The sequence below is a fragment of the Peromyscus eremicus genome, chromosome 8a (assembly GCF_949786415.1).
Source record: "Peromyscus eremicus chromosome 8a, PerEre_H2_v1, whole genome shotgun sequence".
Lineage (NCBI taxonomy): Eukaryota > Metazoa > Chordata > Mammalia > Rodentia > Cricetidae > Peromyscus > Peromyscus eremicus.
The window spans coordinates 66,533,985-66,546,795 of NC_081423.1; the positions used below are offsets into that span (position 1 = coordinate 66,533,985).

The window sequence follows — 12,811 nt, forward strand, 5'->3', positions numbered from 1 at the left end:
TCAAGGCTGTCACTTCATTATCAGTGGAACAGCTTAGCACTGACTCCGCTTCCCTCATTTCTCTCTTCCTCTTCTCTCCTCAGCTCTCTCTTCCCGGATGTGGTGAACTGCATGCAGACTGACAACCTGGAACTGAAGAAGCTGGTGTACCTCTATCTCATGAACTATGCCAAGAGTCAGCCAGACATGGCCATCATGGCTGTCAACAGCTTTGTGAAGGTACTATGCCCAAGGATTCAATCTTCTTCCTCATGCAACCTCTTCAGAAGTGACTTTTGATATCATTTGTGTCTGCATTGCAGATAAGCAACCTGTGTTTCAAGGGACGAAATCCTGTAGGGAAGTCCTGGCAGTAAGCAGCAATGTTCATGTTATTAGCACTCTGTACACCAGCATGGAACATCCAGGGGCATTGAAGCCATATGGCAATCCTTGCCAGATGAATAAAAGAAAGCCAAGTGAACCTCAGTTTTTACCCCCCAAGGCTAGTAGAGGTTGGGCATTTCGTCATAATCCGTACCTGCTGACAGAGGTTGGACATACCATCATATTGTTTCCTGAGGATTTGTTTTATCTTTGTGAAAGTTAGGGTTCGGACTCAGAAATGCTTTGGCAGGAGGTGCTACTTGTCTTTGATTTAGCAGGCCCTACAACATTTGGCTAAATATTTTTTAGGGATACATTTTGTTATTTATTTTGAATATGAGTGCAGAGGCTTGGGTCCTCTGGAGCTGGAGTTACAGGCAATTGTAAATGCCTGACATGGCTTCTAGAAACTGAACCCGGATCTTCTAGAAAAGCAGCAAGCGCTTTTAACTGCTAAGCCTTACTTCAGCCCATGATTAAATATCTTTATTATGCAAATTTAAAATATTCCCATAGAGGAAATAGTAAAATACTCATCTTGTGATTTTTTTTAAATAATTACTGACACATGGCCACTATTGTTGAATTTATATTCCCTGTACATAAAACACTTTTCTGACCCCCATCCCCTTTCTCAACATCTTCCATTTGTCAGAATAAGAACCATAGGATCTCAGTTCCTCCCTCTTGTTCTCCTCCCGGGCTGGTCCTTGTGTCTCGGCCTCTCCTCCTCCAGCTCCACCACCCATTATGCTAGATAGAGTTCTAGGCATGTCTACCACACCTGGCTAAGATCTCTGTTAAAATCATAACCTTACCACTATTGTCACAGCTTTAAAAACTGACAAAGCCAAGCTTAGTGAGTTTGAAGCCAGCCTAGAACAGAGACCCTGTCTCAGAAAACCTAGATAAATAAGGACTGACACAAAGTTTCCTTAGTGCAGCTGAGTAGTCAGGGTTTCCTGTCATTAGTTGTGGTGAGTGTGGGAGTGGGTTATTCACATTAATACCCCTTTCTGTCTGAAATATATTCTGCATTTAAAAAACAGACATTTCCAAGATGAACTTCTGTTTGAACTTTGAAAAATAACTGATAAACTATCTTTTTATAGGCTTTTCTCCCTCATGTATTTCTACATTTACACAGTCCACAACTTTTTGTTTTGTTTTGGTCAAATGATTCTTAGGTAGGTAGAATATATTATAGGGAAGATTTTGTTAAAATTTTGAAAGAGTTGGGTATAAATGCACATGGCTTAAAGAGATTTTTTTCTCCTCATTTGAGACAAAGTTTTACGGTTCAGCCCTGGCTATCCTAGAACTTGCTATAGGCTGGCCTCAGACTCTCAGAGAGCCACCTGTCTCTGCCTCCTGGGTACTAAGATTAAAGGCATGCACCACCATGCCCAGCCTAAGGAAATTTTTGATATAGGAATTTTAAGAAAGTATTCTTGGCCAGGAAGTAGTACACCCACCTTTAATCCCAGCACTGGGGAGGCAGAGGCAGGTGGATCTCTAAGCTCAAGGCCAGCCTGTTCCAGGAAAGCCAGAGCTACACAGAGAAACCCTGTCTCAAAAATAAAAAAGAAAAATAAAAAAAGAAGAGAGAGAGAGAGAGAGAGAGAGAGAGAGAGAGAGAGAAAGGAAGGAAGAAAGAAAGAAAGAAAGAAAGAAAAGAAAAGGAAAGGAAAGAAAAGAAAAGAAAAGAAAAGAAAAGAAAAGAAAAGAAAAGAAAAGAAAAGAAAAAAGAAAAGAAAAGAAGGACTGGAGAGATGACTCAGAGGTTAAGAGCATTGGCTGCTCTCCCAGAGGTCCTGAGTTCAATTTCCAGCAACCACATGATGGCTCACAACCATCTATAATGAGATCTGGCGCCCTCTTCTGGCATGCAGGTATACATGCAGGCAGAACACTATACATACTAAATAAATACATCTTTTAAAAAGAAAAGTATTCTTTGTCGTGTTTTGCCAATGCTGTGTTGGAAAGAACTCCCTTGTAAAGGAGACTGCTTGCTGCTGCTGAGCCCAGAAAGCCCACTTTGCTGCTTGGCGGGAGGTGTGCTTCTGTCAGGCCCCAGTCAGATCATAGCATCTTGGTTTTGTTCTGTAGGCCTCCAGAAACTGTTCTCTTTTGACTTGGTTCTTACAGATTGACAGTGCAGGGGACACAGCATTTCCAATTCTCTTACCTTTTTTCCTGAACAAGAATAGAAGAAAATGGGTCAGTTCTTAGAGCAAATCCACTAATAATTCTAGGGACGGCCATACCATGCATGTTTGTCCTTGTGAGGGTGTCAGATCTTGGAGTTACAGACAGTTGTGAGCTGCCATGTGGGTGCTGGGAATTGAACCCAGGTCCTTTTGGAAGAACACCGCTGAGCCATATCTCCAGCCCCTGACAAATTTCTTAACACCAGCAACAAAAAAGATTTCCTTCTAAGCTCTTGAGTGGACAACTAAGACCTTTAGGAAAGGAATAGCATGAGAGATTGGATTCTCATATAGAATGGTTTATGTCAACTGGAGTGTCTACTTGTAATCATCTTGTATTCATATAGTTGATTTTTTTTTTTTTTTTTTTTTTTTTTTTTTAGGATTGTGAAGATCCTAATCCTTTGATTCGAGCTTTGGCAGTTAGAACCATGGGGTGCATCCGGGTGGACAAGATTACAGAATATCTCTGTGAACCTCTCCGCAAGTGCTTGAAGGATGAAGACCCCTATGTTCGGAAAACAGCAGCAGTGTGTGTGGCAAAACTCCATGATATCAATGCCCAGATGGTGGAAGATCAGGGATTTCTGGATTCTCTACGGGATCTCATAGCAGATTCAAATCCAATGGTAATACATTGTGCTTTTATAGAGAGGGCAGCAGTTAAAATGAGCCCTTTCCAAGGCATGCTTAATAATGCGTTTTCTTTGAGACATTGACCACAGGGTAGTTGTGAGAAAGAGTTTTGTGTAATGAATATATTGTATAGTTCATATTCCTAGGTGGTTTTATTTATTTTTAGGATTAATTTTTCAGATAGTTGTTTATGGTAATTTCTTATATGAAAATAAAACCAAATCAAAGTGATCTTTATTGGCCAACTATTGTAATGTATTCTTAAAGAACTCTAGGATAGAAATTGATTATGTTCTTTGTATTTAGCAGCCAGAATATAACACTTAAAATTATTTTTTTTTCATTTGTTTGGTTTTGGCAGTGCTAAGGATTAAACCCAGAACTTTGTGCAAGTACCCCATATCTGAGCTACAGCCCTACCTCAAAGTTGGAGTTTGTTTCCTTCTTGACATCTTAAGTTTTCTTTATGTAATGAAAGGAAGTCAGGTTCCAAATGATAGATTATTATTAAATTAAGTTCATTTAAATTGAGTGATTGATTACTCAGTATTGCTGCTGAAAAGATAAAGGATTATTGGCCACTTTCATTAAAGTACATCCCCCAACATTCTGTTTGTGTGTTGAAATAAGGCTTCATGTATTTAGGATGGCTTCTAATTTGTTATGTAGCTGGTCTTGAATTCTATCCTCTTGCCTCTCAAGTGCTGGGATTATAGCCATATGCCACCACTTGACCTTTTTTTTTTAAAAAAAAAAACAAAAAACAAGGTTTCACTGTCTTGTCTGATCATAGACATGGGTCACCACACACTGCTAACTAATTTTTATCTGGTACAATGTTTCTTTAAAGATGAATTACACTAAGAGATAGTAAGTAATGTTAAATTATTTTTTGTTGTTGTTACATTTTTATGAATGGAGAGAGAGTTGGAATTTGCCTGAATTAGGTATCATCTTTCCTGGCAAAAGTTCTACTCCAGTCTGTGCTTTGGGATCTTTCTTGTTCATCTTATTCCATGGCCTTGGCTTTATTATCCTTCTAGTGTAGCAGAAGGTCAAAGGATGAAGCTTATAACTTACACTTTTTAAAGGCACAGGCTGTGCTGAGTATCATTCATGGATTGTTGAGCCATTTTCTAGGATTAGGAGTAGATGTGGAAAGGCTTGGACAATGACTTCCAATAAGGTGTCATCATCATTATTAGAAAATGAACCCCACATTTTGTTTACTTTCCCAAGCAGCACCACCTGGCACTCTTTTAAAAAGATTCTATAAAGAGTTAAAGAATTGAGTCTGTATGGCAGTACTTTTTTTTTTTGCTTTTTTAATTTGTGTGTGTGTGTGTGTGTGTGTGTGTGTGTTTGCGCACACGCATGTGCATGTGCATGTGCATGCTGTGGGTCTCTTCTCCCACTATGTGAGTTCCAAGGATCAAACTCAGGTCCTCAGGCTCTTGGTTTTAAGTACCATTACATGCTAAGCCATCTTACCAGTCCTGGCAATACCAGTTTTATGGACTGCTTAGTTGGTACAGCGTACTTTTGCCATTGTTTGTGGTTCACTCTGTCATTCTGAGCGACCATCTTTGAAATTCTCTATCCAAGGACAAATGAGGTGATAAAGTTCTAAGCACCAAGCAGATAGGCAGAATATCTTGTACCCTGCAGAAACCTATTAAATATTCAGTGAAGCTAAGAATGGATTGAGGCAAAAAATAAATTCTAACTCCTACAAGCAATTCTAGGTTAAAGGGTTTAAAAAGACACCTCTGCGCTCATGTAAATTCTTCCTTATGAAACCTAATAAATGTTAGGGTGTAAGGACTGGAAAGCAGTTGGGTTTTTGTTTGTTCGTAAGGAAATGGGATTTAAAATCCAGGTAACCCTGGGAGATCTGTATCAGGTCAGCTGAGAGCATGCATGCCTAGTTTGCTGATCTGTTTTAGGCCTCCTCTGCAGGGAGAGGGGTGTTTTTTGTTTTTTTGTTTTTTTATACAGTGCATAGTACTTTTCACAAATATAATAAATGGATTTATTCATCATCACTAGATTCAATAACTACCAATATATTCTAGTCCTATTTGTTTCCTTCATTGCCTTGCTGTATGTAATTTAAACAGGCATTGGCGGATGGTTTCTATTTAAATTTATATAAGTATATATATTAACTAATGTCCCCAAGAGTTGTCGACGTTTGTTTTCACTGTACAGTCCCGGATGTGTTGGGCACTCATTCTGCAGCCTAGGTTGGCCTTGAACTGTCAGTCTCAGTGTCTCAGACTCTTGAGGACTGGGATTGCCATCACTCCTGACTGTTGGTGACACGTTAGCTTGTTTTATAACAACAAATTGAGAGAGGATTTGAAGAGACTTTACAAGCATGTTTGAGGAGACTTATAGAAAACAATTTAAAGTTACTTGGTAGGTTTATGAGAAACTCACATTCTGGGTGGCCTCTCTCCCACTGAGAGAAACTGTTTTCTTCACTTCCCTCTAGACTGTTTTATTGTCTGTTTATTGTAGACTTACAGTTACCAAAAAGTAACCTTAAGTAAATGCTAGAATTAATTTAAATGCATTTTCCTTTCATCAGTGGGATCAGATGCAAATAACGAATAGACTAAGGTGCATGAGTGGTCAGTAACATCCGAGGGCCAGTGGTGGCATGTTAGCACACTAGCTCAAACACCTCAGAAGCTCCTAAGGCTAACTATGGTTCTGTGTCACTTGAAAAGAGAAATTTAATTCATAATGCCTGTGTGCTAGGCACAATGACAGTTGTTTTCATGTAAAATATTTAACTTTGTTTTTGTGTCTGTCTGAAGTAGTTGTTCCATGTTTCAGATCAAGAAATGTGCACTCAGACTGAGCTGTCTCAGTGTGCTGTGGCTAGTTGTAATGCAGCCAGGATTGCAGCCTGAGTCCCAGCCTATCCTGATCACTTCGTGGATATATGTAAAGAAACAAACTTAATTGTATACATACCCCACACGTTTTCATTTAAATGGTTTAGAGTTAGAATACATGAAAGCCTTTAATTATCTGTACCCTGTTACTATGAAGTTATCCGTCCTCTTACTCTAATTATGGGTATGAGTCCTTATCCTTGGGGAGATTCTCTTCCACCTTTTCCCAGGCTGTCCCACATGGTGGCAGCACTGCACCAACCAAGACTAGGTTGTCTGAAGGGACACGATCCCACCTCAGTGTTCTTACAGATCAGAACAGCTTCCTAGAGGGAAAGCACTGGAACACTTGTGGAAATGACTTCAGAATCTTTGGGGAGGGCGCTTTTCAAGACAGGGTTTCTCTGTATAATCTCCCTAGCTGTCCTGGAACTCACTCTGTAAACCAGGCTGGCCTTGAACTCACAGAGATCCACCTGCCTCTCAGGTGCTGGGATTAAAGACATGCACCACCACCACCCAGCCAGAATCTTTTCATAAGAAAATAAAATGTAAGTCAAGAGCTGACAATGCTTGGAGTGATATCAGCTCTGAGTACAAGCATTGATGGGCCTTGCCTAAGTAATAGAACTTTTTTTCCCTTCTGTCACTTTTTAAAATTTACTTATTTTTATCTTATGTGCATTGATGCTTTGCCATGAGTGTCAGGTCCCTTGGAACTGGAATTGCAGACAGTTGTGAGCTGTCATGTGGTTGCTGGGAATTGAACCCAAGTCCTCTGGAAGAGTAGTCCTTGCTCTTAACCGCTGAGCCATCTCTCCAGGCCCTCCTTCTGTCTTTTTTGGGGTTTTCCTGGAGTTATTTCACTACTTTCAGCTGACTCTCAGTGTCCCAGTTGACAGAGGAAAGGCTAGTTTTGAGGTAAAAACTTCTCGACTCTGTTTAGTGCTAGCTTTATGCTAATGCTGTTTAATCTTCCTGTTTCCTCCTCTGGAAAATGAGAGATACTGTCTCCAAGAGTTGGGAGTATCCAGGCTAGAGAGAGGGCTCAGTGGTTAAGAGTGCATGCTGCTCTCCAAGTTCAGCAGCTTCTACATCATAACTGCCTAAGCTCCGGGGATTTCTACACCCTTTTCTTGCCTCTAAGAAAGACCCCACACTCATGTATGTGTGTGCATGCACACATACTTAAAAACATACACACATAGTTAAAAATAAAAAAATTAAATATAAGAAAACTTAGGCCAGGCCTGCTTAATGCACATCTTTAATCCAAGCACTTGGGAGGCATAGATAGGCAAATTTCTGTGAGTTTGAGGCCACCATGGTCTATATAGCAAGTTCCTGGCCAGACAAGGCTACATAGAGAGACCTTTTCTTAAAAAAGGAGGGGGAGAGGATTGGGAGTATTAATTGGGATTTAAAACTGTACTTATTAAAGTACCTGGCATATTTCCAGAAGATGGCTGCTACTGTCATTATGGAGTAGACATTAGGTCAAGGTCAACATTATCTACATTAATTTAATACCTGTGCATTTTGATAGAATAAGATCTTGTAATAACAGAGTTAAGCATACTTTCAGTTGTGGATTTTACTAGCCCCCTTTGTTTTTTTTTTTTTTTTTTTTTTTTTTTTTTTTTTTTTTTGGTTTTTCGAGACAGGGTTTCTCTGTGTAGCTTTGCGCCTTTCCTGGGACTCACTTGGTAGCCCAAGCTGGCCTCGAACTCACAGAGATCCGCCTGGCTCTGCCTCCCGAGTGCTGGGATTAAAGGCGTGCGCCACCACCGCCCGGCCTAGCCCCCTTTGTAAGGAAGCTTGTCTTCAGGATGAAGACACACCAGGAGCCACAGGAACACAGCTTCCGTGATTTCTTCACAAATACCAGAATTTTAGAGACATCATTTGATAAGTATGTTTGCAGGAAAACAATGCACTTGAGTGAAGTGTTCTCTAGAGTTTTCGTCATGTTAGTCTCTTCCTTGCTTAATTTGGCTTTGCTCTCCGGCGTCTTGCGTTTTCTTTCTACAGCTAACATTTATATTAGGATCCGCTCTTTGAGAGTCTTCCTTGGCAGCGGGACCGTGTGTGCTTTGCTCTTTGGTGTTGAGCTCAGTGCTCTGCCTCTCTGGCTTACGACAGAACTCCTGTGATCTCCATTTCCCAGGCCTCCTATCACTCAGCAGCCTGTGGAAATACCCATTTTCCATTGCTCCGGCCTCCCATAAAGTGTAGACTAATTAGTGAAGAACGTGTTTTCTCAGTGTACCCTGGTTCTCATCCTTCTTAGCTGTGTGTTCTCCCTAAGCTCTAGTGTCCTCAACTTCAAAATGGGAAGGACAAAGTGCTGTGTCATAGAGCTGTTGTGAGCTGTAGACAAAGGCTCTCGAAACATTTAATGCTGAGTTAGTGTAGAATAAACCTTAGTAATGATGAACACATATTATTGTGCTGCGGTGCTGGGTTTTAGTAATTCTAGAAAGACTGCTCTTTTAATGGCAACATTCTTACTGTAAAAACTTTTGAGATCATTGTCGATTTCTAAAAGTGATGTTGCTTTTTCTGTAACTACAAAGACATTATAATACTCAATAAATGACAGATAATTATTTAAAAAAACTTTCAGCAGTATTTTAAGAGAGAACACAAAAGGACATGGTAGTGGGATAAGAGGATGGGGTGCTGAGTGTGACAAGAATGTAGTATAGGGCTGGAGATGACTCAGTGGCTAAGAGGACCTGAGTTCCATTCCCAGCATCCCTGTGGTGGCTCACAACCACTGTGACATCAGATCCAGGGTGTTTGATGCACTCTTCTGACCCTCTTGGGCAATAGGCATGCATGTAGTGTGGTGCATATACATACATGCTGGCAAAACAGTCATATGTATAAGATCTTAAAAAGAAAAATTTTAAAGAATGCATTATAAGCGTTATGAACTTGTCAAAAGAGTAAATTTTTAAAGCTTTTCAAATAAAATTTAGACTAAATTGTGTTCATATTGGCCTGTATTAATTACTTTTCATACATGTGTATCATATATTTTGACCATAGGCGCCCCATTATATCTCACCCCTCTCTCATTTATCTCCTTCCTCTTCCCAGTTAGTCTGTCTTCGACTTTCATGTCATGTGAGGTGTGTGTATGTGTAGGCCAGAAGAAGGTGTGATTGTGAGCACCCATGTGAGTGCTGGAAATCTAACCTGGGTCCTCTGAAGACCAGCCCATTAACTGCTGAGCTGTCTTTCCAGCCCTAGATGCCAGTGTTTTAGAAAGCAGTTTGTGTGTCTAGAAAGCTCAGTCTCCCCATTTATACATTCTTTCCCCTCCCTCTTTGGTGTTTTGAATCAGGGGCTTATGTAATTAAGGCTGGTCCTGAATTCCTAATTCTCCTGCCTTCGAATCCTGAGTGCTGGGATTACAGATGTGTGCTGCCACATGTGGCTATAAATGTACTTTTAAAGAAAACTTCCTTTAGAACTCTTTTTTCCCCTTATATGCTCTTAATCTTTCTGAGATTATAGCAACATTCCTAAGATAGACAATAATTTCCTAGGGAGGAAATACTAGACTTGTCTTAATAGTTCCAATTCAAGGTGATGTTGTGACTGAGGGAAGCGCATCTTTGTTTCACTGTTGGAGAGACGCTAGGGTGCTTACCGCTGCCTGAGCTTGCTCCTTGGGGACTTTTCACCATGTCCCTACAGTGGTGTATTCTTCTTTGGGAGGAAGTGAATTCTAACTTATCACTCTATCTTTAAATTTTATTTTTGAAAACCAGGCAGCATTGTACGAAATTTCAAAGAAATACAGATTGTAGAAGCATTGACAAGAAAGAGGTCTGGTGTACACCAGCTGCCCACTTGTCGACTTGAACTCAGTCTTTCTCTTCATCTGCCTCAGATACAGTGTGACTGACTGGCTTCAGGTTCATCACAGTGTGGGGAGCATGCTTTACTGACCAGGAGAATGTAAAGCATTCCACCGTGAGCCTGCCTCGTGTGATTTCTGGAAACCCAAGAGTTTGAATTGACTGGAAGATGACAGTGGAGAGGTAGCAGCAACTTCAGGGAGTTTAGAGGAACAGGAAGTCAGGTGCAGGGTGGGAGAGCATCTCATCTGCCCCGTCACTTTGGTGGTGACTTAACCACCACCTCTTCCTTCCCACAGGCTCTGTTCACCATGGTCCTCTGATCTGATCTTTCTGTATATTTTTATTAGGCCAACCCTTCAGTATTTCCTTTCTTGTTTTAATATGATAGTAAATAGACATGCCTACTTGAGCATCAGAGCTTACCCTTCATTAGCTGCATTACACACTTGCTTTAATTTCTAATTGCCTGTAATGGTAACAAGGGGATTCTAATTCCTTATTGTGTTTAGTATCCTTCTATTCTCTCCCTGTCTATTTTTAGTTCTTCAGTTCTCGTCTTTTCTATTCTACGTTTTCTATTACCAGACCTTCTATTTAACTTTAAACAACACACACAGACACACAGGATAGACAGACAGACAGACAGACAGACAGACAGACACACACACACACACACACACACACACACACACACACACACACGATGGGGGTGAAAGAGATGCATTGACGGAAAGGGTAATTATGGTAGGAGGTTCATTTAAAACTGATGCCAAGGTTGGATGTATTGACAGAGCAGTCAAAATAAACAGTTGACATAGGACATTTTAATTTTTTTTTAATTCTAAAATAAGGTCAATCATACCTACTATGCATGGGAAGTAAATTTTTTTCCTGTATGTGAAGTACCTGGGAATGATTATTGTTTTTGTTTGTTTGGGCGTTGTTTGTTTGTTTTCAGACAGGGTCTCATGTACCCCAGGCTAGCCTCAGACTTCTTAAGTAACTGAAGATGACCTTGAACCACTGATACTCTTGCCTCTACCTCCCATGCTGGGGTTATAGGGAATTGTTTCATTCTAGTAGTGAGCAAAGACATTTGAGAAAAGCAGCTCATGTATGTTATTATAGATGATACATTAGGTCAGTTTTGTTTTGTTAGGTCAGTTTTGTTTTGTGGCAATGAAATGTCTAATTATATTTGCTAAGTAAGTCTTTGATTCTTTTCATCTGGGACTTTTTGTTCTGATCACCAAAGTAGAGCTTAAGAGAGTTCTGTTTCTGCCATCCTTATCCTCTATATAATGATGGCTATTGCTACATTGTACTGTGTATTAAATCACTGTTTCTTAGATATTCACTTTCCCTGTTTACTTTCATGATTAGTACAATCTGCCGATTACGTAGGCAATGTGGGTAATAAAACTGACAGCTAAGTTATAGCCATTGTGTTTCTCTCTTGCTAACATAATTATAAAACTCAGTTTCTCAAGCTTTCGTTAGGGGACTTCAGTAAGACTTGACTATGAATTAACATCCTTGAGAATTTTTTTGAAGTATATAATTGTTGACGCTGACTTCTTGATGCATCTCATTTAAATTATAAAGTACTTAGGGTCAGCCTGACCATGCTGATCTTCGCATCTGAACTTTTGCTGTAAAACGTATTTTAAATCTCACCTGTGTAGAGCCACAGGGTAGTATTTCCATTGTGGTGTTTATGAGTGCTTTTGAAATTTTAAAATAACTTTAAATATTCGTTTGTCAGTTATATTAGAAATAATCTGTAATTTTGATTTAAAATACTGACCTTGTTTTGTAGCTACACATACTCCCATATCAGTGCATCAAGTACAATTGTACTTTCTTGTCTAGGGTAACAGTTTTTTCACTTCTTATCTCAAAGAAGAGGATATATTTGAAACACCATATTTCATTGAATCTACAATTTCATTAACTATAATTTATATGATTAGTTTCTGTATCCTTATGAAAAACATTCTCCACTAAAGTATGGGTGACTGCAGGTTAGCTTAGCAGTTAAGAGCAGTTGCTGCTCTTCCAGAGGATCTGAGTTCAATTCTTATAAACCACATGGTGCCTCACAATCATCTGTAACTCTAGTTCCAGGGGATCCAACAACCTTTTCTGGCCTTCAAGGGCATCCGGCACACACATGGTATACAGATGTACATGCAGATAAAACATCCATGCACGAAAAAAAAAAATGTGATGATTGGTTATAAATGTACTCCAGTTTTAGAGATATTAATGAAAAAATTTTTGCAATTTTTACTTGATGAATTATGGTAATGTTACTCCCTTAAATTTATATAAGGCTTTATGAAATTTTTGTTTTTGTTTTTTTGAGACAAGGTTTCTCTTGTGTATTCCTAGCTGTCCTGAAACTTGCTCAGTAGACTAGACTGGCCTCAAACTCAGAGATCCATCTGCCTCCGTCCTCCACATGCTGTGATTAAAGGCATAAGCCACCATGCCTAACATGAAAATTTTTTTAATGATTTAAACTATTTTTATTTTATGTGCACTGGTGTTTTGCCTGCATGTGTGCCTTTGCGAGGGTCAGTTCCTCTGGAACTGAAGTTACAGACAGTTGTGAGCTGCCATGTAGGTTCTGGGAATTGAACTCAGGTCTTCTGGAAGAACAGCCAGTACTCCCAGCTGCTGAGCCATCTCTCCAGCTCCGTAAATATTTCTTAATGTATAACATCATTGGACTTGTACCCTCCAGTGAAAATTAGTCTCTGAGGTAGATTCAATTTTCCCTGGTAGATTCAATTGTCCCATGAGCAAACCA

General features: G+C 39.7%; 1 protein-coding gene across 5 annotated transcripts in view; it reads left to right on the plus strand.

Annotated features, from left to right (window-relative positions):
* Ap2b1 (adaptor related protein complex 2 subunit beta 1) overlaps nt 1–12,811 on the plus strand; it is a 124,543-nt gene that overhangs the window by 21,102 nt on the left and 90,630 nt on the right. For all 5 annotated transcript variants that reach the window (XM_059271350.1, XM_059271349.1, XM_059271353.1 and 2 more), the window contains exons 4-5: nt 84–219; nt 2,963–3,208. In XM_059271350.1, coding sequence (XP_059127333.1) covers nt 84–219; nt 2,963–3,208 — 382 coding nt within the window. The remainder of the gene's footprint in view (nt 1–83; nt 220–2,962; nt 3,209–12,811) is intronic.